The sequence below is a fragment of the Bison bison genome, unplaced genomic scaffold (genome assembly GCF_000754665.1).
Source record: "Bison bison bison isolate TAMUID 2011002044 unplaced genomic scaffold, Bison_UMD1.0 scf7180017864259, whole genome shotgun sequence".
Lineage (NCBI taxonomy): Eukaryota > Metazoa > Chordata > Mammalia > Artiodactyla > Bovidae > Bison > Bison bison.
The window spans coordinates 3,950,749-3,974,918 of NW_011494831.1; the positions used below are offsets into that span (position 1 = coordinate 3,950,749).

At 53.0% G+C, this 24,170-nt stretch overlaps 1 protein-coding gene across 2 annotated transcripts in view; it reads left to right on the plus strand.

The window, feature by feature from the left end:
• MAPKBP1 (mitogen-activated protein kinase binding protein 1) overlaps nucleotides 1-24,170 on the plus strand; it is a 51,191-nt gene that overhangs the window by 22,475 nt on the left and 4,546 nt on the right. The window contains exons 3-28 of one of the 2 annotated variants that reach the window (XM_010848004.1): nucleotides 1,234-1,325; nucleotides 11,485-11,547; nucleotides 11,777-11,834; nucleotides 12,583-12,753; nucleotides 13,374-13,511; nucleotides 13,773-13,955; nucleotides 14,528-14,688; nucleotides 15,460-15,649; nucleotides 16,204-16,350; nucleotides 16,546-16,721; nucleotides 17,504-17,595; nucleotides 18,078-18,203; nucleotides 18,807-18,877; nucleotides 19,038-19,159; nucleotides 19,397-19,472; nucleotides 19,585-19,696; nucleotides 19,873-19,936; nucleotides 20,123-20,257; nucleotides 20,445-20,581; nucleotides 20,753-20,808; nucleotides 21,827-22,063; nucleotides 22,520-22,686; nucleotides 22,921-23,066; nucleotides 23,173-23,370; nucleotides 23,528-23,612; nucleotides 23,896-24,169. In XM_010848004.1, coding sequence (XP_010846306.1) covers nucleotides 1,234-1,325; nucleotides 11,485-11,547; nucleotides 11,777-11,834; nucleotides 12,583-12,753; nucleotides 13,374-13,511; nucleotides 13,773-13,955; nucleotides 14,528-14,688; nucleotides 15,460-15,649; nucleotides 16,204-16,350; nucleotides 16,546-16,721; nucleotides 17,504-17,595; nucleotides 18,078-18,203; nucleotides 18,807-18,877; nucleotides 19,038-19,159; nucleotides 19,397-19,472; nucleotides 19,585-19,696; nucleotides 19,873-19,936; nucleotides 20,123-20,257; nucleotides 20,445-20,581; nucleotides 20,753-20,808; nucleotides 21,827-22,063; nucleotides 22,520-22,686; nucleotides 22,921-23,066; nucleotides 23,173-23,370; nucleotides 23,528-23,612; nucleotides 23,896-24,169 — 3,477 coding nt within the window. The remainder of the gene's footprint in view (nucleotides 1-1,233; nucleotides 1,326-11,484; nucleotides 11,548-11,776; nucleotides 11,835-12,582; nucleotides 12,754-13,373; nucleotides 13,512-13,772; nucleotides 13,956-14,527; nucleotides 14,689-15,459; nucleotides 15,650-16,203; nucleotides 16,351-16,545; nucleotides 16,722-17,503; nucleotides 17,596-18,077; nucleotides 18,204-18,806; nucleotides 18,878-19,037; nucleotides 19,160-19,396; nucleotides 19,473-19,584; nucleotides 19,697-19,872; nucleotides 19,937-20,122; nucleotides 20,258-20,444; nucleotides 20,582-20,752; nucleotides 20,809-21,826; nucleotides 22,064-22,519; nucleotides 22,687-22,920; nucleotides 23,067-23,172; nucleotides 23,371-23,527; nucleotides 23,613-23,895; nucleotide 24,170) is intronic. The other variant, XM_010848005.1, reaches the window with a different exon arrangement.

Genomic DNA, 24,170 nt, shown 5'->3' on the forward strand with positions numbered 1-24,170 from the left:
TCTTTGGCCACCTCAGGGCATTTCTTTACAACATAATTCAAACTAAAGTGGTCCTTGGATATAAGAATTTAAACTGGCCCTCTAGGAACACTTGGAATTCTCCAGTTGGGAGAGTAAGAAAGAGGAGAGATACTAAAGTGATATGGGCTTTCCCTCTCTAGAAACTGACATGGACTAGTAGCCTGTGACTACTTCTGAAGTGTTTCTGGTTCACGAGGCCCTATTAAGGCCCCAGAGACTCTTAACAGAATACACTCTAGCCTGTTTACATGGCTGTTCTGCATTCTGAAGCCCTGCCATCTGAACCAACGAGGACAAGAGGACCTCCCCGAGGAGGGCCAGTGCAGGGGGCCCAGATAGTGCTGAGGAGACTGGCCCTGGAGTGACAGGCGAGGCATTCCGTAGCAGGGGGTGAGGTGGAGTGATGAGTTACACGGCAGTCTGAATCGTACATAGGATCATCTAGGAGAAAGCTCAGTGAACTAGTCTGAGGTTAGTCCAGTACGTGTCCCAGGGCCTGCAGACAGTGTAGGGTAGCAACAGTGACGATGAGAGTGATGGTGAACGTCTCCTGGGGCCGTGTTCTCTCAGAATCTCTGAGTACTTTGCACGTTTCCCTTTCATCTATGTGAGAGTTGTGGCTTAATAATAATAATTAGAGTGCTCTGAGCATCTGTGCTTTGCAAAACACAGCATTAAGCCATGTCTCTGCCTCCTAGGCTTACAGTCTGTATGAACTGGCTGCCATCTGATGGAGGGGAAGAGTGTGATGGAACGCATAGATCAGGGGTATTATGAGTCACCTAATTGATACCTAACATTCCCCCGGCTCTGGGAGATGAGAGTGGCCTTTCTTTCGTGCCTGCCAAGGCATGATCAGTGACATCCCCTGAGTCTCACAGACCCAAGAGGCCAGTCTGGGGACCCAGGGCTTTATCTTGTAAATGGAGTTTTCCTGGATTGGGGGAGTACTTGTTCCTCTGTGGCCATGAACTGAGTTTTAACCACTTCATTTTCTTCTCTTTGGATCCAGCAGTTTGATCACTGTTAAAAGCTGGTGATGTACACTGTCTATTTTTGGCGTGTGATCAGGGGGCCTATGCCAAATCAGAACTTGGACAAGCTCCATTCTCCAGACGACAGGGTCACCAGGAAAGCAGTCAGCGTGGGAGAACACCTCCTTCCCAACCCCCTCTGTCCATAACATAACACTTCTCTGTCTTGTTCTCACAGGTGACCTTGGAGAAGGTGCTTGGAATTACAGTGTCTGGAGGCAGAGGACTTGCCTGTGACCCCCGATCGGGTTTAGTTGCCTATCCAGCTGGGTGAGTATCTTGGCAGTGGTCTTACTACACGGGAGCTTATAGCTATGCTAAATCAGTCGGAGCAGGCAGGGTTTTCTGGTGTCTTCTGGACGATACATCCAGGCTCATGTTTTGGTGCCGTTTTTATAAATGAGATGCGGGGCCACATAAAGGCTCCGTGTTGATTGTTGTCTTTGTTGTCATCCTGTCCTGCTCTTTGGCCACCTACACCCACCCACACATACAGATTTATACTTTGTATTACACGCAGCTCCCAACTGTTTTCAGTGTCTTTAATATCTACCTTTTAGTCATTTTTGTTTTTATTATTTTTTTAAATTTTTGTTTTATACTGCAATAGAGTTGATTTACAATGTTGTGTTAGTTTCAAGTGTACAGCAAAGTGATTTAGTTATACATATACATATATCCTTTTTTAGATCCTTTTCGCATATGTTATTACATAGTACTGAGTTCCCTGTGCTATACAGTCTTACTGATTATTTATTTTATATATAGTAGTATGTATATATTAATCCCAACCTCCTAATTTACCCCTCCCCAACTCCCGCCTTTCCCCTTCGGTAACTGTAAGTTTGTTTGAAGCCCATGAGTCTCTTTCCGTTTTGTAAATAAGTTCATTTGTGTCATCTTTCTAGATCCCACATATAGGTTCTGTCATGTTTGTCATTCTCTGATTTACTTCACTTAGCATGATAATAGGTCCATCTGTGTTGCTGCAAACATATATGGACTTTACGGGTTTCATTCTTTTTCATGGCTGAGTAATATTCCAGTGTGTGTGTGTGTGCACGCACGCATAGGGTCCAAAGAGTCAGACATGACTGAAGTGACTTAGCGCACACACACAAATAGATAGCTATAGCTATAGATATACCACATTTTCTCCATTAATCTGTTGATGGGCATTCAGGCTGTTTCCACTTTTTGGCTGTTATGAATAAAGCTTCTCTGATCACTTGACTGCTCTGGGCACGTTGAGAGATGTCAGTGCCCTGGCAGAAAGGTCAGGTTCCAGGGCCGGTGTTCTTTTCCGTGCTGCCTCTTCACTCCTCTGCTCCTGTTCATAAGAAAACCCCAACCGTAGGCGCTTGCAGCTTCTGCTGAAGTGTTTCTTGTGGAGCCTCGGGGCCCCTCCTGTCTCTGGTTTACTCTGTCGCCCTCTGATCCTTGCTGCTGGAACATGAAAATAGGACGGCCACTTCTCTCCTCCTTCTGTCAACTTAGGAATGCCAAGATGCCCAGTATGATTTCCACAGCAACCTGGAGGTTTTGTATCAGCTATATGATTTCTTTTTTTTTTTTAGTTTTATCATCCCTACCTTTATCAAGAACTTTTTCTGTGTCAGGAACTTTGTTAAGGACTTCACAGGAATTATTTTATTTAATACTCTGAGCAACCCTGTGAAGTTGGAACTGTTTTCATCGCCTATTTTAGAGGAGGGAAGCTAAGATTCAAAGAGAGAAAGTGGTTTGCTCCAGGTCACACAGTTAGTATGTGTCTGTATTGGGATTCCAACCCAAGTCGTCTGACTGCAAAGCTCTTTCAAAATGGCTCGAGGCTCGAGGCAGGGGGGGAAACTAGACTTTTTATTTTTAAAAGCTGCCTTTCCCCTAAGCTGTTTACCCACTCTTCGATTGAGAAGAGCCCAATTTATGGGCAGCTCAGTATATTCCAGGGAGCCTTCAGCCCCTGGGTTCGGGGGTCTGTCTCTTCTGTGTGGCCATTTGGCATTTGATGTCTGTGCTGGGGGACTGGGAGCTGAGCTGACTTTACCCTTCAGGGGCTGAGCTGGCCTCCTCCTGTTTCCAGAGGCAAGGTGATGAATGATCTCTGTTGCTGGATACCCTGTGCAGTCTGCCTCTGGGGAATTCCACTCATGCCTGCCTCGGCCTGGGAAAGCCAGGTTCCTTCTTGTTGGAGGTGGTACGGGGGCTGGATGTGGGACAGACTGGGAAGGCTAGGGCTGCTGCTCTGGGCGTGCTGAGCCCTGTGCCCCTGCTCTGGGGAGTGTTGAGCCCTGCTCCCGCTCTTTCCCACCTACTCTGACCCCAGATGCCTTTAAGGGTGTGTTGCTTCTGTTTATGGGCAGGCCCCAGCCTGGTGCGTGTGCCTGGGAGTCATCTTTCCAGGTGGTGTATGGAAGCTTCCTTGCTGTCACCTCTAGTGGGTTTCCTGCGTGTGTTTGGCTTGGGCCAGCCCTGGGCAGTGCCCTGATCCACTTCCTGACCATTTGACTTCCTAGAACTTTGAGTTTTCCCTTTGCAAATGGCTTTTTTTCTGGGTGTTTGGTTTTGCTCTGTGCTAGAGCTCCCCTTGTGCCTCAGTGGTATCTGGGGGGCCATCAAAGTCTGTGTGAGCCCAGCAGGCTCTTCCCCCCACCTCCGTCTTCCTTCTCTTCTTCCCTGGTGATCCTCACCCCACCCCCATCCCCCACTCTCTAGTTCCTACTGCGCTTGTTGCTCTAGGAGCAGTTCAGGTATCCTAGAAACAAGAAGAGAAACAAAGCTCCAAAAATTCTCCCAGAGGCCTAGAGGCAAATATCAAACCAAAACAAAGCTTTTCTGAAAGGAAATGAAACAGCTCAGGGAGGGCGGGGTGGAGAGAGATGTGTGCGAGGCAGGGGCAGGTTGAAGCCTCTGGGCAAGGACCCTTGAGTTTTAGTGGCTCTTGCGTCTCTTCTCCAGAGCTCTCCCTTTGCTCTTTTCCCCACAGGAAACCCACCCCTCACCTGTCACATTTTAAGCCCCTCAATTTAGTTGAAAACCCATAATTGACTTGGACTCCTTCCCTAGCTGCCCTGGTAGAGTTTCAGGACCTTTAGAGCCCAGCACAGCCCCTGTTGCTGCTGTGGAGTCAGTCAGTTTGGAGAATGGATTTCTCTCGACCCTTAATGCCAGAGTGCAGGACCTGGCCTGAGTGCAGAGCCTCTGTGCAGACCTGCTACTGGAGTGGGAGGTGTCCTGGAACAGTGAGGGGCCCTATCTGGCAGCCAGGAAAGGACCTCTTGGTGGTTTACGTCGGGGGGAGGAGGGGAAAGCCCGCTCTCCTGAGGAGGCCCTCCATTTACTCAGCGCCTGCTGGAATCGATGCTGAGAGACCCAGCTCCAGGGCTTTGGACTGCATGTGAAGCCACAGAATCTCCTCCTGGCCCGTGTTCTAGTGGCAGATGAGCTGAAGGAGCACGCTGCTGCCTTCTTCCTCCCTGTGGTAAACACTGGGTGCGGGGCGGTCGCCAGGGAGCGTGTGGAGTGGTGGACAGACTGGGTGGAGCTAAGGAAAGAGGACGCCTGGACTCGGTGCCCTGATGGCTGTGAGTCATGCGTGACGCCACCCGTAGACACCCGTCCCCTCCGTGCCCTTTCTCCTGGCTTCCCAACAGATCTCACTCCAGAAACAGGGCCCTGTAGGTCTTCCCAGAAGACCTTGTTCATCCATACAGTCACTCGTGTGTGGCAGATACTTGCTGAAAACCTAATCTGTATACTCTTCTAGCCGCAGGGTATACAGCAGTGACTAAGACGGACAGTGTCATCGCTTCTTCCGGGTTTAAGGCAATTGGGGGAGGGGAGTGGGTAAGCAGATAGTAAGCATGTAAACAAACAAATGAGCGAGATAATATCAGAGACTGGTCAGTGTTCTGAAGGAGTGATGGAAAGGAGAGTAAGTGAACATCCTGGAGCTGGGTGGGAGTAGGGCTACTTGAAGATCAGCTGGTCAGGGCTCAGTGGGAGCTGACCTTTGAGCTGTTGTCTGGGCGACAAAGAGGAATCCCTGTGTGAAGATCTGTGCTTTCAGGTGGAGACCTCAACTACAAAGGTCCCAAGAAAGGATGCATTGATTCACTTGTTTGAGTAGCTAAACAGCAGCCATGGTGGCTAGAGCCTGGTGAGTGAGAGGAAGGGGCTCAGACCCTGCCTTTTGGACCTGAGTCATGAGTCCTGTGAGATCTGCTTCTTGTCCTGGAAGGGAATATGTTCAGATTCCCCTGGGCAGAGAGACATGTACCATGTTATTTACTGGGTTATTATGGCCAATTTTCTTTTCCCATTCCTTTGAGTGGATGGGTGGGTCTCACAGAGCATCTCGGAAACAGAGACCAATGGGTCTCATGATTTGGCCTAGGAATGTTACTTATTTGGAAGGATGCCAGGTATCTAAAGAGGACTACAATCAAGGATGTCCTAGGCAACATCCTAGACTCATCTCTTAGAACAATTAAAGCCATAACATTTCCCCTTTGGGAGTGAATCTGGAGGGACAGTTTGTAATTCCACATCTGGAGGAGGACCCTGATGAGTCACTAATCTGCAGGTCCTGGATGGGAGACTGTAGTTGGGGTTCCTGTTGCCACTGCTGACCCCTGGATAGCCATTTCCTTGTTATTGGTGCCCCAGGGAACCTGTCAAGAAGATAGCTAGGAGTGCCCTGCTGGTTATTTTGCATATTTTTTTCTTCAATTCTCACAACAATCTTGAGACATAGATATTATTATTCTTGTCTTATAGATGAGGAAACTGAGGTTCAGAGAAGTGAAGAAATATGCCCAAGATCACACAGTTTGTTAGCAGACAGGTCTGCCTGACCCCAGTTTTCCTATTCTTTCCATCATCACACTGCCCTCCAGCATCAGTGAGTCCTAGAAGCCTAAGGTCGGGGAGAACTGTGGACCTGCCCCGGGGTCTGCTACTCAGGAGGCTCTTCAGGAGTTAGGTTCTTTGAGATCTGGTAGCTAATGACTTAAAGATTTATTCACAAATATTTACGGAGTGTCAATTTTCTAGGCCTTTGGGATTTAACAGTAAACGAAGTAAACAAGTGTTACTGTCAGAGAGCTGGCAGTCTAGTGATGAAGACAGACCCTATTGCCTCCCCAAGAGAAAATTGTATGGAATATTACAAGTTGATGTGTGCTTTGGAAAAAGTATAAGCAATAGGCAGTGAGAGGGAATAGGGAATGTCGGGTTGTGGAATTATAGTGTTCAAAAGGCACACAGGGTGATGTGTGAGCAAGACTTGAGGACCTTTGGTGTGCCTCTGTGAGTCACCTTCTGATTTTACTTGGTCTGAAAGAGGAAATTTTAGGTACAGGGTCACAGCTCAGACCTTCTGTGCTCTCCCTGCGTGTGCCTCTTCTGCATTCCTTGCTCATCCCAGGATTCATTTGTTTCTGCCTTCTGGAGGATGGAGAGTCGTAGGAGGCGGATCCTGTGGGAATGCTGGGCTCTTGGTGACGGCAGCAGGCCTGGACTTGTCTGGGGAGGGGGGCAGTCGAGGGCTTGACCCTTCTGGTTCAGAGAAGCCCCTGGGCAGCAGGCCCAGCACCTGGTACGGGGTGCTCTACCACGTGACTCGTGGCCTGAGGCCCAGAGGGACTGAGGCCTCACCGCCTGCCTGTGAGAGGGAGCAGCCTCCCTGTACCTGTACCCTGGGGTTCTGAACCCGGGACCCGGCCGGTTGGGCCAGCCCAGCCCTGTAAGATGGAGGACAGCAGCCAGCATTGCTGCTCGCGCACGTGCCGATGGCTGCCTGCTGTGCTGGCCAGGGTCAAGGGATGTGGAGGCCAGAGGCCAAAGGTTGGTGCAAATAGCACCCTGCCCACCTCAGTCCTAGCAGACTGAGAAACTTGTTCAAAGGTCAGAGAAGACTGAGGAGGCTCTCACATCAGTGTTTTTGAGGTCTCTTCTGTTGGGAGGACCTCAGCAAGGTGGGCACAGGGAAACTTGGAGGTCTTTGCCAAGTCGTGCCTTCCCTCCACCATCTGCATTATTGTCCTCACAAGTGGAGCTGTGACCGTGGGTTGATCTCTTTCCTGCTCTTTCTCTTTGTTGGAAGGTTCCCAAATTTAAATAATTAGAAATAAAAATTTCAGCTTAAGGGCCAATCTCTGTGTGTTTCCCTCCTTGGCTTAACTCTCCCATGCCACTCAGAGAGTTTTCCAGGCCATGCTGGAAGGTTGGGAGGTGTTAGAGAAGGGAAAGTTTGCCTCATAGCTTGTCATCCTCTGTCCACATTGTCTCTTTATGCACATACGCTGCTCTCCCTCTTCCCACCACCATGGAGTCAAACCTGGGGAAGAAGGAAACAAAAGACGCTACGGTCCAGCAGAGCTCAAAGCTTTACGTGCAGTGACTGGAGAGTGCATTAAGCGGTCTAACGCACTGCCCTTCAAAGGTCACCATGCTGCTTTGGGTTTGAAGGCGCCTGCATCACCTGCTTTTTCTGAATGTGGAATGTGTCAGAATCTGTATTGATCCAATTCAGGTCAGATCTGCTTTCGGCCCAGGCCCTCTGCCATGATTTATCTGGAGCTGATCTGAAAGCTAGGTAACCCAGAACCATTCAGACTGGAAGCTGTCACCAGAGAGGACAAGCCTGTGGAGCCCTCCTTAGCCTTAGAAAATGCCAGCTTTCCTGAAAACTTGCTGGGCTTTGCTGATGGTGTCAGGCCTGGGGGGATTTATAATTTTTCATACATTGAATAAAATATTAAAACCTAAATATTTAGACCTATGAACTTTGAACTATAACTGCTATAATTTTCATGTGCCCCATTATGATTTCCCAGAATTCTGTAGCCAGAATCCCTTTTCCCTCCAAGCGCCCCAGTCTCCTCTCCCTCTTCTCAGAGGCTTCTGCCCTGGCACCCTCTGCATTAGGTCGGTATGCTTTCTGTGCTTAGCTCTCCTCTTCAATTTCAGTTTTCTCTTCTTTCTCTCACTTACTCCACTCTGCTTTCCTTAGAGCACAGCTCCTGAAACCCTGACTCTGTTTTGCTTTCGCTGAGATGTCTTGAAAAGGCCTCTGGACTCGTTTCTCCACCTTGAAGTGGGGATAATTGTTCCAGCCACAAAACTTGTGAGGATAAGCTAAGACCAGATCTCTCAGGTGCTTAGCAGAGTGCCCGCGTCGCAGAACCTGCTAGATGAATGGTAACTCTTATTATTGGGCCCACGGTGTGAAGAGCAGACCAGTTACTGAAGGAGGTGGAAAGCCATCGTGTTGAGAGTTCACTGCAGCCCTCGCATGGCGCTTGCTAACTTAGTCAGGTGGTTTCGCCTCCCTTCTCTTTCTGTGTCGCTGTCCTAGAGCCTGGGGATAGCGTCTCCCTCAGCATCCCCCCCACCTCCGTCCCTTCCTTGCTACTTTCCAAGGTTATGGTCTCCTAAATGGATGAAGATGTAGATACTTTCTTTCCCCAAGCTTAACCCAGTTCTCTTCCCTTGGCTGCCTTCCCAGAAATAAATAAAGCTTCCTTTAAAGTTTCTACCATTTCTCAGATCCTAATAGGACTTACCCCCGGTTTTCTGAAGGAGATACCTGACACGCAGCCCCTGGGCACCTCATTCCCCACTGCCTGGAGTCTCTTTTGGCTTCTTGTCTGTGCTCCAGGAGGAGGAATAGTAAGATCTGCCATTTGTTTGGTCCCACTTTGTGTCCAAAAAATTATGTGATCCTATACAGAAGTCCTGACAGCTTGATCTTAGAGGCTCCTTTTAAACAGATAATGAAATAGCTTCTGACTTATCCAGGGGCACAAAATTATTCATAACAGAACAAGGACTCCAACCCTGGTGTCTGACTCCAGAGCCTACCCTGTCCCTACTGCCCCTCCCTGCTCTGAGGATCCAGGGATCTTTGTTGTCTCCTCCCATAGGAGACAGGTGGGCATGCTAGGGAGGAGAGTCTGGCCTACAGATACCCCAGTTGACCAGGCTAGGGGAGCATTCATCCATTCAGTAAATGGTTTTGGACAACTAAACCTAACAGACTCTGCTAGGCACAGGAGACACAGCAGCGAGCAAGACCAGGCACAGTTCCCACCCTCGTGAAGGACACAGGCTAGAGGTGGAGGAGTCTGTACTCAGTGCCCTACTGTGGGCACAGGCGGCTGGACTCGATATCCTGAGATAAACTGTAATGGGAAAGAATATGAAGAAGAATGTGTATACATATATAAAACTGAATCACTGTGCCGTTCAGCAGAAATTAACACAACATTGTAAATCAACTGTACTTCAATAAAATACATTTTAAAATGTAAAAAAATGTTAAATTGCAGTTGTGATAAATGTCACAAAAGACTGGTACAACTGTGTTGTGAGAGCATGTACTGAGGCCATCTGACGTGAGATGTGAAAGAGGTTAAGTGTTAACCAGTTGGGAAAAGGAGGGGAGAATGCTCTAGACAAGGAAGGGCCCTAGCAAAGGTGTGGAGTGGGAGGAGCACAGGAAGCCAAAGGGTGAGGGTGGAGTGGGGCAGGGGCCACACCACCCAGGGCCTTCGCACAGCCCTTATTTAAGGCCTTGCGTCTTAGAAGCTCCCCAGGGATGTTCAGCAGGGGTGACACAGTCAGATCAAACAGACACAGTGTTTGATGTCGAGAGCACAGGACACTGCAAGACCTGCTCTCTGTCAGAGCCTGGGTGTCTGAGCAAAGTTTCCTCACTTCAGAAGTTGGAGAGTTGGACCAGATGATCTTTAAAGATACTCAGCACAGTGCATCAGTGCATTTAATTTCTTCCATCCTTCCTTCTGGCTCTAAGGTTCTATGAATCTTACCTGTTTGAGAGGAATTAGACCCCCTGCATCCTGGATTGCCCCTAACAGAAGCTAGACATGTGTGTGTGTGTGTTGGGATAGGGGAAGGAGAGTGATGGGGCACAGAGTTTCCCTCTGTGTGTGTGTGTGTGTGTTGGGATGGGGGAAGGAGAGTGATGGGGCACAGAGTTTCCCTTTGTGTGTGTGTGTGTGTGTTGGGATGGGGGAAGGAGAGTGATGGGGCACAAAGTTTCCGAAGCCATGTGATTTTGGTTACGTTTTAAAAAACCCTCCTGACATGGTATTCTAGAAAGGAAGTAGAGACTGAAAGTTGGTATAAAGAGAGAAGGAGAAAGTAATGAGGAAAGAGAAGCAAAGCTTAGGAGATGGAGGGAGAAGAAAGAGCATTGAGAAGGGATTTGGGGACAGGAGTTAGAGGAAAAGATGTTGTGACTCAGGAATTCCAAGGCTGTCAGTCAGCCTGGCAGTTCTGGGCATAGCAGGTGTCCCTCAGAGATCCCAGTGTCCCCAGAAATTACCTGTGGAATTTGTATATTAAAGTCATTTATTGACCCTGAGATGCTGAGCCGTCACTAGCAACTGGTACTCACTTTGGTTTTGAGTTCCTAGCAAGTGGTGGGTTTTAGGTATGGGAGCTGCAGTGCTTTCCCACTAATCCAGGCTGTGTCTGAGCCTTCTCTCCCCTTCCCTCACCTGGGGCAGCAGGCTCCACACCTGCTCCGTCAGCTAGTCGCAGTTCTGATGCAGCCATGAGCAGAAGCGCAGTGAGGCCCAGCCTGCCGACAGCCGGGAGCCTAAGGGAGTGCATTGCTGGCTATGGCTTCCTGCTTCTTGCTCCCAACTCCTGCCACCTGGAAAGTCAGTCAGAGCCCAGTCCCATCCAGCCTTGCCCTCTGGCTGGAGAGGATGCTCCCAGCCTTCTTCCATTGTCTTCTGTCAGTCTGGAGGGTCCTTCTCAGGCTCCTTGGGGCCAGGGATCCTCAGGGGTGGGCTTCCCAGGCCCTCCCAGGCTGTCTCTGCCCCTCCCTCTAGTCTTATCGACCCTTCTGGCAGTTCTGGTCCCTGCCTCCCACCCGCTCCATCACCTGATGCATAGAGGGGGGGTGTGTGCCGGGGCAGGGATGGGGTTGGCTCTTGCCAAGTATACACATGGACACACATGTGAGAGGCCTCACTCCTTGGGGCACAAATACTTGACACACATCTGACTCCAAGCCACACTGGCTGTGTGTGCACCTGCAGCCTGGTTTGCCCAAATCGCGTGGGTTCTCCCCTTCTGCCCCACTTCCTGGGCTGGCGAGGCTCTGGGAGGGCCTGGGTCCCTGCTGCCCTGTGGCAGAGATGGTGCTGGTGCTGGGGCACATGGTGAGCCATCTTGCAGGGAGCCCTTCCACCTCATGAGGCTGGGAAGTGGGCCCTTGTGGGTGGAAAGGAAGCAGGAAGAACAAGTTTCCAGGAGAAAGCAGTCAGTTGCCCTTTGTGGCTAGTGATGCCCCTCTGAGCCGGTCGCCCCAGCTCCCTGGCCTGGGGGACTGGAGCTCCTGGGGGCGCCGTAGTTTGGTGCTGAAGTTGGGTTGCCTTCCTCATCTTCCCAGGTGTGTGGTCGTGCTGTTCAATCCCCGGAAACACAAACAGCACCACATCCTCAACAGTTCCAGGTAAATGGGTCTGGGCCCTCGGGAAGCATCTCCTGGGAGCTGTGAGAAGGTGCAGTCTGGGGTCTGTGTGGCGCTGGGGATGGGGACGTGGCTGGGCCCCCAGGCCGGCCAGGGAAATGCCACCTGTGCCACTGGTTGTCTGCTGGTCTTGCCTCTTGAGGGGACTGTGCGGGAGCCAGGCTTAGACCGGGCTGCCAGTGCCCCTTTGAGCCCACCTCATTTCTTGCAGGAAAACCATCACTGCCCTTGCCTTCTCTCCTGATGGCAAGTACTTGGTCACTGGAGAGGTGAGTGAGGAAGGGGGCTGCAGAGCTCTGAAGAGGGCAGGTGGCCTGGGCGCAGCAGAGAACTTCAGTCCTGGGCCTGGTTAGGGCTGCTGCCACTCTGGCTTCCTGAACCGGTGTCAAATCCCAGTTTTGGTTGCACCTTGAAACAGTGGTTTCTGAAGCCTTAGTGGGCATCTGAGTCAGCTGAGCGCTTGTTAAAGCGCACATTGCTGGATCTGCTCCCGGAGTTTCTGGTTCTGTGGGCCTGGGAAGGGACCCCAAATTTTGCATTTCTCTCAAGTTCTCAGGTCTCACTGATTCTGCTGGTTTATTAGAAAGCACACCGTGAAAACCTCTGCCTTAAGATATTCCTTATGCCAGGGGGCCCCCTGCTGGGCACATGCGGAACATCTGCCCCTCTCAGTCTCTTACAGGGAGGCAGTAGGGGCAGAAATAGGCGTGGGTGGTAGTGGTCCTCAACCCTGACTGCCCATCGGAATCACTCTAGGAACTTTGAACAAATACAGAGGTGCAGACCCTCACCCAGAGATACTGAACTGAGTCTGGGAGCATTTTCTCTCTGATAATGGTTGTAATCCTGAGATATTTATCATGTTTTCTGTATACCTTCGCCTGTGTAGCACTCTGCCCTTGGCCAGGGGATCCTTAGAGAGACTGTGCCCAGTCGCTGGAGAGGTAGGGCCCCAATCCTGAAAGGCTAGGGAGGCTGTGCCTCTGGCCCTCACTGCCCGTTCCTGCTTCCCTGCAGAGTGGGCACATGCCTGCCGTGCGCGTTTGGGATGTGGCAGAGCACAGCCAGGTGGCTGAGCTGCAGGAGCACAAGTATGGTGTGGCTTGTGTGGCCTTCTCCCCGAGCGCCAAGTACATCGTCTCTGTGGGCTACCAGCATGACATGATCGTCAACGTCTGGGCCTGGAAGGTGAGTGGCCCCGGCTGGGCTGGCCTGGCACCCTCATTGGGGTCCAAGGGCCAGTTGAGGAGTCAGGAAGCTATTGACCTGAGTCTCTTCATTCCACTCTGCTGCTCAGTTACATTCTAGAAAATGACCTGAAGCAGAAAAGAGGAACCGTGTAGCCAAGTGTGTTGGTAGAAAGAGGCTAGCTTTTTGCCTCTGAGGACCTCCGGAGGAAATGAATGTCTTCAGTTCCTCTGGAAAAGGATTCTCCTTCCTCCCCTCTTTTTCTGACCGGTAAATCCTGGAAAGTGAAAGAAAGTGTTAGTTGCTCAGTCATGTCCGATTTTTTGCGACCCCATGGACTGTAGCCTGCCAGGCTCTTCTGTTCATGGAATTCTCCAGGCAAGAATGCTGGAGTGGGTTGCCATTCCATTCTCCAGGGGAACTTCCTGACCCAGGGATCGAATCTGGGTCTTCTGCATGGCAGGCGGATTCTTAACCACCTGAGCTACCAAGGAAGTCCAAATCCTGGAAAGAAACATTTTAAAGTACAAATCCTATCTTATCCTCCTCCATCTTCTGAGCCTCTTTATTCTTCACTCCAAGAGGCAGAATTTTGATTCTTCGTTTGACTTTCTCTCCAGAAAAACATCGTGGTGGCTTCCAATAAGGTGTCCAGTCGGGTCACCGCGGTGTCCTTCTCTGAAGACTGCAGCTACTTTGTCACTGCTGGTAACCGGCATATCAAATTCTGGTACCTTGATGACAGCAAGACCTCAAAGGTGAGGTGCTGAGGCTGGAAATAGCCTCCAGGGCCAGGGTCTGCTCACCCACCCCAGGAGACACTGCTCCCTTGGGCCCCCTCTCTGCTCGATCACCAGCCACCCAGTTCTGGATGAATCAGGTGCTGCCTGCGCCTAGGGATAGTCTCAAAGGGCAGGGGGTGGTAGGGCTTGCTGTGTCTCTTGGCTCCCTCTCCCCAGGCCAAGTCTCTGGGGCGGCTGAAGGGCAGATGGGTGGGCAGCAGTGGTGTGTCTCCGCAGGTTAACGCCACTGTGCCCCTGCTGGGCCGCTCGGGGCTGCTGGGCGAGCTGCGGAACAACCTGTTCACTGACGTGGCCTGTGGCAGAGGGAAGAAGGCAGACAGCACCTTCTGCATCACGTCCTCAGGGCTGCTGTGCGAGTTCAGCGACCGGAGGCTTCTGGACAAGTGGGTGGAGCTGAGAGTAAGTACCTCTGTCCCGCTGGCTGGGGGCCGCCTGGGTCTCCCGCCCAGGGCAGAGCCGGTGCCCATGGCTCCGCCCCAGGGGCGGGGCCTGAAGGTGGGAGGGGGCCCCCAGGAGGAGGAAGCTTGAGGCCAGCGCTTGGCCAGGTTCCAGCCCACGCAGATGGGTGTAACTGCCTCCTCTCTGCTCTCTCTTTCTGTCTTTCTTTCCCCTGCTTTCCTCTTCTCAGAACACAGACAGCTTCACAGTAAGTGGTGCTAGACTCTTCCCCTCTTTCTCATGCTGTCCCTTTCTCTTTGCTGGGCTTTTCCTGTTTTGTCCTCTTGGCCAAAACCGCTGGTGCCTTCCAAGGCTCCGGGGCTCCCGTCCCTGGTCCGCACGTGGCTTGTGGGCCCTCTGGCCACCTGCTGCTGGAGGGCGGGTGTCTCTAGGTGACAGCTGAGGGGCTCAGGCCTGTGCAGCTGGGCTGCTTTCCCTTGCCCCTGCCTTGGTGGGTGTCTCTTCTAGGCAGGTGACTGTTGAGGAGGGGTTGAGGGGGTGGCCCATGCTGAGCCGAGCCCCTCTGCCTGCAGACCACTGTGGCCCACTGCATCTCCGTGAGCCAGGACTACATCTTCTGTGGCTGCGCTGATGGCACCGTGCGCCTCTTCAACCCTTCCAACCTGCACTTCCTCAGCACCCTGCCCCGGCCCCACGCCCTGGGGACAGACATCGCCAGTGTCACAGAAGCCAGGTGAGCTGTGCAGGACCCCTGCCTCCTTTTCAGAGCTTGACTCCGCACCCAGCCTTCCTTCCCTCTGCTTCAAGGTGAAGGTATCAGCACCCCAAAGATTACAGGAACGTCTCTGCAGAAACACAGATTTGGCTTTATGGGTACACGGAACCCTCAGGGGACCATGGAGTATCTCTGTATGCAGGCGTTAGGTGGGGCTTAGTGTCAGATTTGGGTTTACATTCAATGATTTTAGGACTGGTTCAAGGGATTGAAGTTTTGCTTTGGTTGGATGCTGTGAAGAAGTGGGGGGCAATTCCACAATTGGACATTTAATAACTTTTATCTGAAAGGTAGAAGGAAAGGTGTGGAGCTAAAGCTGTAATTGATAGATAAAGGAATAGCGGCAGTCAGTCCTGAAAGATGAGAAAGGGTGATGATCTGTCTTCTGTATGGCTGGGACAGTGATCTTGTTTTTATCTGTCTCAGAACCACTGCACAGCGGTCTTGTTTTTGTTTTGCTCCATCGTGGCCGCAGTCACCTTGTCTGCCGTTGGTGTTCTGAGCCCTGGTCCGTGCTTGTCAGGAGAGCACACTGGTCTGGGAGCTGGTGCTGGGGCGGCTCCCAGCTGAGAGCTGTCAGAGCAGCGCTTTCCTCCCAAGCAGCTGCTTCCAAACCTGTGGGTCTGGAGAGGGCTCCCGTGCTCCTTCCTTTGTGGCTTGGCTTCTGTTTTCATTCCCTCATTTCCACAGCTCCTCACTCACCGCTTTGCACCATCTTCTTCCCCACAGTCGCCTCTTCTCTGGCGCGGCTAATGCCAGATATCCAGACACCATCGCCTTGACCTTCGATCCTACTAATCACTGGCTGTCTTGTGTGTACAACGACCACAGCATTTATGTTTGGGATGTGAGGGACCCCAAGAAAGTGGGCAAGGTGTATTCAGCTCTGTATCATTCCTCCTGCGTCTGGAGTGTGGAGGTAGGTGGCCGGGCTTAGACACATGGTGAGGATGGAGAGTGAGGATCCCCAAGTAGAACACTGTGTTCCTGCTCCCTCCTCCTTTCTTCAGCAGCAGCCCTGTGTATCCACATACCCTCAGATGGGTCCTGGGGACCGATCTTGAATTAGTGCTTAAACGTCTCAGGCTTCTTCCAATGGGCCCCTGTCCATCCTTAGCTCTGCCTTGTCCTGGGCTGGATGATCTTAAACAAGTTACTGAACTTACCTGAGTTTTGTTTTCTCAGTGGTAAAATGATGTACCTAATTCATCTAATTGTTTTAAGAATTAAGTGAAAAACTGTGAGTGGAGTATTTCATAGTAAGCATAGCAGAGTACCTTGTGTTTGGTGAATGTGCTTTCCCTCAGCGATTTGAAGAATATCTAATAGTTGCAGTTTGCTTACCATGTGACAGACTCTGGGCCAAGCCTTGGCCAACAACAGCTCTTTAGTCTCATTCCTTTCTGTCTCTGTGGGCTGGCAAGCAACTGCTGCCTACCTGGAGCTCTGACTTTGTACCCTCTGCCCCTTCAGGTCTACCCCGAAGTGAAGGACAGTAATCAGGCCTGCCTGCCCCCCAGTTCCTTTATCACCTGTTCCTCCGACAACACTATCCGCCTGTGGAACACAGAGAGCTCCGGGGTGCATGGCTCCACGCTGCACCGGAACATCCTCAGCAATGTGAGCCTGGGCCCCTCCAGGCCGAGCGCCTGTGTTCCCTTGCCTTCTCAGGAACTGGGTCCCCAGACTTGATGTCCGAGTTCTTATGTGGCCTTCCCCTGCAAGTCAGGGCTTTGTCTTATCCAGCATTCCTCTCCTCTTTCCCCTGTACTGATTAGACCTGTCTTACCCACTTCTCCTGACCTGCTCCACCAGGACCTCATTAAGATCATCTATGTGGATGGGAACACTCAGGCCCTGCTGGACACTGAGCTGCCCGGGGGAGACAAAGCTGATGGGTCCCTGATGGATCCCCGCGTGGGCATTCGTTCTGTGTGTATCAGCCCCAATGGCCAGCATCTCGCTTCAGGAGACCGTGTGGGCACACTCAGGTAAAGCCAGCTCTGGCATGGGTACCACCTGCCTCTGGTGGTATGGGTTTGGGGGAGTTAGGTCCCCAAGGACAGAGCTTTTGAAAATCTTGGCTCAAAAAGATTGGGGAAAAGATATTCATATACAAGGGAAAGATAATTATAGTCAAGAAACCCAGCAGAAACCATTCTAATCAAGTAATCAGGCTTACATTCTCATATCAACATCATAAACCCCATAATACAATGCTCTACAGAAGGACGTAGCAGTTTTTCTGTGGTATTCTTGCCAAAATTGAAGAAACTCAGTCCCATCATGAGAAAACATCAGACTAACTCAAATTGAGGTACATATGACCAAGCACCTGCACTAATCAATACTCTTCCCAAGTGTCAAGATTATGAAAGGGAAGCAAAGACTGAAGAACTGTTACAGACAGGACACTCAGGAGAAATAACAACTAAATGCAGTTGGACTCTGGATAGGATCCTAGATCCAGAAAGAGGACATTGTGGGAAAACTGGTGGAATTCAAGTAGAGCCTTTAGGTCCTAATATTGTACTGATGTAAACTTCCTTGTTCTGGTAAGTAGACTGTTGTTATATAAGATGATCACATTAGGGAAAGCTGAGTAAGGGGAATATGGAAACTCTCTGTACTTATTTCAACTTTTCTCTAACCTGAAAGTTCAAAAATAAATTTTAAAAAAGGTCAGGAGGGAGGATATAACAGAGAAAGCAGAGTGAGTCTCTCTTCCTGCAGCCCGGCAGTGACCCCCTCCCGCCTCTCCTTATCTCTGCAGGGTGCACGAACTGCAGTCCCTAAATGAGATGCTGAAGGTGGAGGCCCATGACTCGGAAATCCTGTGCCTGGAGTACTCTAAGCCAGACACAGGTAAAGAGGATGTCTGGTACCCATGCCAGAGGCTTAGGGCTCCTCTAGTCCTGCTAGTGCTGCTTACATTGATCCTAGCTGTAGGATGTGGGACTGAAAATCCTTTGAATCATTTGGTGTCTTCGCAGATTTAGAGGAGGGCAGCTCTGCCCCTTCTCCATGGTTGCCTTGGCTTAGGGATATGGGGCTCAGTTCTTGTTAGCTGGGCCCAGATAGGGGCCTGCTCTTTTGTAGGCTGCAGTCCATGGGGTCACTAAGAGTTGGACACGACTGAGCAACTTCACTTTCACTTTTCACTTTCAGGCATTGGAGAAGGAAATGGCAACCCACTCCAGTGTTCTTGCCTGGAGAATCCCAGGGACGGGGGAGCCTGCTGGGCTGCCATCTATGGGGTCGCACAGAGTCGGACATGACTGAAGCGACTTAGCAGCAGCAGCAGGAGCTGGGCACACATGGGCTGATGAAGTTCTTCCAACCCACAGGTCTGAAGCTCCTAGCGTCAGCGAGCCGGGACCGGCTGATCCACGTGTTGGATGCTGGACGGGAGTACAGCCTACAGCAGACATTGGACGAGCATTCATCCTCTATCACTGCTGTGAAGTTTGCAGGTAGTGGCAGGGCAATTGGGATACATTCTGCCACCTACCACTGACACCCCATGCCCCCTACTGCCCCCTGTGTTCTGCCTCCATGAGAAGAGTGTGCCAGTCACAGGGAGTATGGGACAGCAGCTGACTGTCTTGGGGCTGAATGGGAAAACAGATGAAATATAGACTGTTAGTATGGGGGATACTTATCAACCAGGCTTGCTGAGGATGGGGAGAAAGGAGGGCCTGGGTTTGAAGAGAAGCATCCTGATTTAGGTCTTCTCTGGGACTCAGATGGTAAAGAATCTGCTTGCAATGTAGGGACCCAGGTTCCATCCCTGGGTCAGGAAGATCCCCTGGAGAAGGGAATGGCGACCTACTCCAGTATTCTTTCCTAAAGAATCCTATGGACAGAGGTGCCTGGTGGGCTACAGTTCATGGAGTCACAAAGAGTCAGACACGACTGAACGAATAACACTTTCACTTTTCACTTCATCCTGATTTAATGGGTAGTCCCAGCTGTGTCGAGTAGCTCACCGAGGGAAAGTGTTGAGGGAGGCAGAGGGCAGACTGGACCCACTGTGGTGAGAGCAGTGGGAACAGCTCAGCCCCCTTCCTCTATAGCCAGCGATGGGCAAGTCCGCATGATCAGCTGTGGAGCAGACAAGAGCATCTACTTCCGCACTGCGCAGAAGGTGAGGTGACCAGGCATCCCTGAATGGGACAGTGGGTTTGGGGATGAGGGGTGGGGTCACTACCATTCCCCTCCCTGAGGTCACAAGAGGTGAGGGGAAGCAAAAGCAAGGCTCCTGGGGCCTGGTGAGGCATTTGGGTGTGGGCTCTCCACCCCTGCAGTCTGGAGACGGAGTGCAGTTTACCCGGACACACCACGTGGTGCGGAAGACGACCCTCTATGACATGGACGTGGAGCCCAGTTGGAAGTACACAGCCATCGGCTGCCAGGATCGGAATATTCGGTGGGCATCCCTTTCTCAGGCCCGAGGGGGTCAGCTCACAGGTGTCTATCTTCTTGTCCAGGACTTTGTGCCCCTTGAGCCCACAGAATGAGGACTTTGCCTCACCTAAGAGGTGGTGGCCCCTTTGGTGTTGGGGAGTGGCTTCCGGAGAGAACAGAGCTAGGGGTGAATGCTGGCTGCGCTGCCCGCCAAGCGACCGTGGGTTCCTGCTCATGTGATGAGTGTGTGTCTTCACAGGATCTTTAACATCAGCAGTGGGAAGCAGAAGAAGCTGTTTAAAGGGTCGCAGGGTGAGGACGGCACTCTGATTAAGGTGAGGGCTCAGTGGGATGGGTGCCGGGCCAGAGAATGGGGGGCACAGATGGTGCTGGGTGGAGAGGGCCCAGTGCTTCCTGGCCTCATCCAGCAGTGTGTCCACTCCTCAGGTGCAGACGGACCCCTCAGGGATCTACATTGCTACCAGCTGCTCTGACAAGAACCTCTCCATTTTTGACTTTTCCTCAGGCGAGTGCGTGGCTACCATGTTTGGCCACTCAGGTGAGTGTAGCCCTGCTTCTCTCCCCCTGGAACCTTCCCGTTACTCCGTAGCCTTTTCTGGGTCCCAGCAGAGCTGTCTGTCCCTCCCCTCCAGCCAATCCCCGACCTCCACTGTTGAGAAGACATCTGGCTGGGACTTTGGGTGGGGGGCTCATTGGCCATATTTGTTTTCACAGAGATTGTCACTGGCATGAAGTTTAGTAATGACTGCAAACACCTCATCTCTGTATCAGGGGACAGGTGAGCAGAAGCCAGCTTCCCTGGGATTCTTCCTGTGTCAGTCCCCTCTCCACATCAGTGATGTCTTGGGAAGTAGGGCTGAATGGCCCGGCACTGGAGGGTGGCTCTGGTCTCCTTGCCAGCCCAGGGAGGTGCTGCCCCTTGCAGTCCCCGCACCCCTCACCCAGCTCTGTGGCTCCACCCCAGCTGCATATTTGTGTGGCGCCTGAGCTCGGAGATGACCATCAGCATGAGGCAGCGTCTGGCTGAGCTGCGCCAGCGCCAGCGCGGAGGCAAGCAGCAAGGATCATCCTCTCCTCAGAGGGCCGCTGGACCCAACCGGTGAGATCAGAGTGTGGGTGTGGATGCTGGTGGGTGGGCCTCCAGGCTGCTCCTCCTCCTCGCCATGGACCTGCCACTCAGCAGCTCTGTGTCTCCCCGTACCTGTTGCTTACTCGAAGAGCCACGCCGCTGACCTCTCCACCCACCAAGTCTCCTCTCCCCGTCACCTTGCTTGTCTTGGATGCAGGCACGAGGCCCCCTCGATGCTATCTCCCGGACCAGCTCTCTCCTCAGACAGCGACAAGGAGGGAGAAGACGAGGGCACGGAAGAGGAGGAGCTCCCAGCGCTGCCTGTCCTTTCCAGGGGTGCCAAGAAAGAGCCAGGTCTGTGCGAGCCTGCAGTGGGCCAGACAGGCACAGGCCGGGCAGGGCCTGGATGCACCCTCAGCGGGACTGGGGGGTGAGAGCAGGGGGTTGAGGCTTTGAAGGGTGGGGGCTGGCGCTTCAGAGTGAGTGGGCGGGAGCCGTGCTCTCTGACTGTTTGTCTCTGTCCAGCCTCAGTGCCCAGCCCAGCCCTGCCCCGAAGCCTGTCCCACTGGGAGATGAGTCGGGTGAGTCACCATCGTTAAAATGTTCTTCCAAGGTTACAAGGGGTGCAGGATGGTGGAAGCAGGGCTCTCTACACCTGGCGAGGCATCTGGGCATCGGATCTGCCCAGGTGCCGCCCCCTGTGTTCAAGGAAGCTCCTGGGGTGGTTCCAGGTGAGGGGTGAAGCCCACCAGGTGAGGCCAGGGAAGATGGCCTACCCGGGTCAGCCACCACTAGGGGCAGCACTCCACTTGTTTAGCCACCTGGGGCCCTGGGAGCAGATGTGAGCAAAGAACCGGTGGACGTGGGGAGTAGAAAAGGGTCAGAGCTGAACAGTTAGAAGGAAATTTCAAGAAAGTCAAAGGGCCAAAGAATGAAATCTGGAGAAACTTTAGTGCTAAAAGAAGGTTAGGAGGTAAGCTCAGAACTTCCAGAATAGTTAGGGGCAAAGGCCTTAAGAGGACCAGTAACTGAACAGTGACTTCCGCGTGACCAGGAGGAGAGAGGCTTTCAGAAGGCGGCTCAGCCCTCCCTTGTTCCACGTCAGGATTTCAAGCATCAGCACCTTTCACTGTCAGCAGCAGCTTCATGGGATGATGGTGGTGTGGGGTCTGGCGCCTTCTGACCAGGCCCTGGGCCTCAAGCCTGGACTCTTGGCTTGTCCTTGGGGCTGTGTATGGACCTGGGGCTGTCCTCTGAGCGGGGGCCTTTTAGAGACTCCCAGGTCTGAGGTGTCCGTGACACTGGTGAAGACTGAGACTGGAAGGTCCTCTAGGACAGCACACGGAGAATAGCTGAGAGCATGAGCTCCGGAGCCAGGCTGCCTGCGCTGGAACCTGCAGGCAGGCTGCCTGTGGAACTTGGACCAGTTCCCGAAGCCCTGTATGCTTCACTTTCCCTTCAGTACCTACCTCTTAAGGTGGTTGTGAGAATTAAATGAGCTAATACATGTAAAGTGCCTGGCACACACTAGGTGGCGCGTGAGTGTCTGCTGACTCTATCGTGTGACTGTTACTCCTCTCCCACCCCACCCCATACCAGGCACAGGAGACGGAGGAGTTCCTGGACCCAGCTCCTGCCACCAACCAAGGACCCAGAAGAAGGGGGCGCTGGGCTCAGCCCGGTGTGGAGCTGAGTGTTCGCTCTATGCTGGACCTGAGGCAGCTGGAGACACTGGCCCCAGGTCCTCGGGGTCCTCACCAGGACTCTCCGGCCATGACCCCTTCAGGTCCTGGGAAGCACAGTCAGCAGGCCCCTGAAACCTCAAGCGTGAGCAAGGTGAGCCTGCTTTCCCCCAGCAGCCTAGAGATCTCCAGGCTGGCTGAGCCAGCCTTGGGCTGACAGCGGTGCCTGAGCGTTCATCCCGCGGTGGTTGCTCTGCCCCCGTGGGGCATGGGTAACCTGACCTGCAGAGTCAGGTGGGCTGGTGAGGCTGTGCCTCACTTTTCCCCTTGGGTGGAAAGGCAAGGGGTTGCCTTTGTCCTGGGTGGGGTTCCCTGGAGGGCTCATGATATGAAGTAGTGGCTGGACGTTGGCAGCCCAGAGTGCTAACGTGGTTCTTCCTGAGGCTCAAGAACACTGGTTGGAACCCAGCCTGGCTTTTTGCTATCTGCTCTCAGAATCAGATTCCCTCAAAGTTGGTGCCCACTGAATCCTCCTTGCTCCCCTGCACCTCCTCTCCCGGACCCTTGCTCACATCAGCAACCCCAGCGATGCCACTCTGTGTGTTTCCAGAATGAAAAGCTCCCCCGACCTCAGGCTTCCCAACCCTGTTCCTGCCCCCACATCATCCGATTGTTGTCCCAAGAGGAAGGGCTCTTTGCCCAAGATCTGGAGCCTGCACCCATCGAAGATGGTATTGTCTACCCGGAGCCGGGTGACAGCCCCACCCTGGATACCAGGCAAGGGTCCCGCAGACTTCTGGGGCCATGCATACCCCTCTCTCACATCTTTCCTTCCCTCCCAGTATTCTGTACTTGGGTTGGGGGCTGGCTCCAGGCACTCGGCTTGCCCACCATTGCACCCCTGCCTCATCTCCAGTCCTGCTCATGGGGCAGGAGGAAGGCAGGAGTCCATGGGGCTGCTGCTCACCACTGCTCACCGCCTCTTCTTTCCCCTGCTGGCCTCTCTGGCAGTGAGTTCCAGGTGCAGGCACCAAGCCGAGGGACCCTGGGAAGAGTGTATGCAGACGGCAGGGGCTCAGAGAAGCATAGCCCTGATAGTGCATGCTCTGTGGACTTCAGCAGCAGCCGCCTTTCCAGCCCTGAGCACCCCAATGAAGGTGAGGCTGCAGCCCCAGGGAGGGCCAGGAGCACACCGGTGGGAGTGGAGGCTCCGGCGACAGACGGGTGCAGCGTGATGCTTCTCTCCCCCTCCTCCACATCCAGACTCTGAGAGCACGGAGCCCCTGAGTGTGGATGGCATTTCCTCAGACCTTGAAGAGCCAGCCGAGGGTGATGAGGAGGAAGAGGAAGACGAGGGGGGCACTGGTCCCTATGAGGTGCAGGAGGGCAGCCCCCATACCCCGGACCAGGAGCAGTTTCTAAAACAGCACTTTGAGACTCTGGCCAATGGGGCTGCTCCAGGTGTGGTCAGATTGGTCATTGCAATCCTCCCTTCTTTTCTCCTTGCCCAGCAGAGAGGGAGGGTCCAAAGGCAGGCCATGCCTGGGGTGGCCTTTTAGGGGAGGCAGAGTCTGGAGCCAGGGCTTGCTTCAAGTCATGGTTTCTGTCACCCTGGCAGGGGGCCCAGTTCGGGTACCAGAGCGGACAGAATCTCGGAGCATCTCTTCCCGATTCCTGTTGCAAGTGCAGAGCCCCCCACTCAGGTACTCTCCCCACAGCACCTTGCTTTCCTACAAGGAGCCCAAGCTCTCCTGACCTCGCAGTGCTCCCAGTAGGGCCTGTCCTGCTCCAGGGCGGCCTGAGCCGTCTCCTCTCCAAGGCTCAGTCTTACTTGCCCAGCAGTACTGCGCCCTCCAGCTTTGTCCTGGCTGACTTGGTGCCTGCCCTTCTCTCCCAGCCCCCCTCAGTGCTGTGAGACCTTCTCCCTGTCTTGTCAGGGAGCAGCCCTGAGCCTTTTCTGGGCCTTCTTCCACATTTCCTCCCTAGGGAACCGTCCCCATCTTCCTCAAGCCTGGCAGTGACGTCGAGACTGGCCCAGGGGCTGCAGGCTTCTGGTGAGCAGCCGAGAGGCAGTGGTGCCAATCCTCCAGGAGCACCCCCAGAGGCGGAGCCTTCCCCTGGAAACCCTGGCCCCCAGCAGACAGTTCCTGTGTTACTGCCGCGACGCCGTCTTAGCCCGGACAGTGGCTGGTCCCCCAAGAGAGTGGCGGCAGCCGGCCCCACAGGTGGACTCCAGAAAGCCCAGTCGGTGCAGAGTCTGG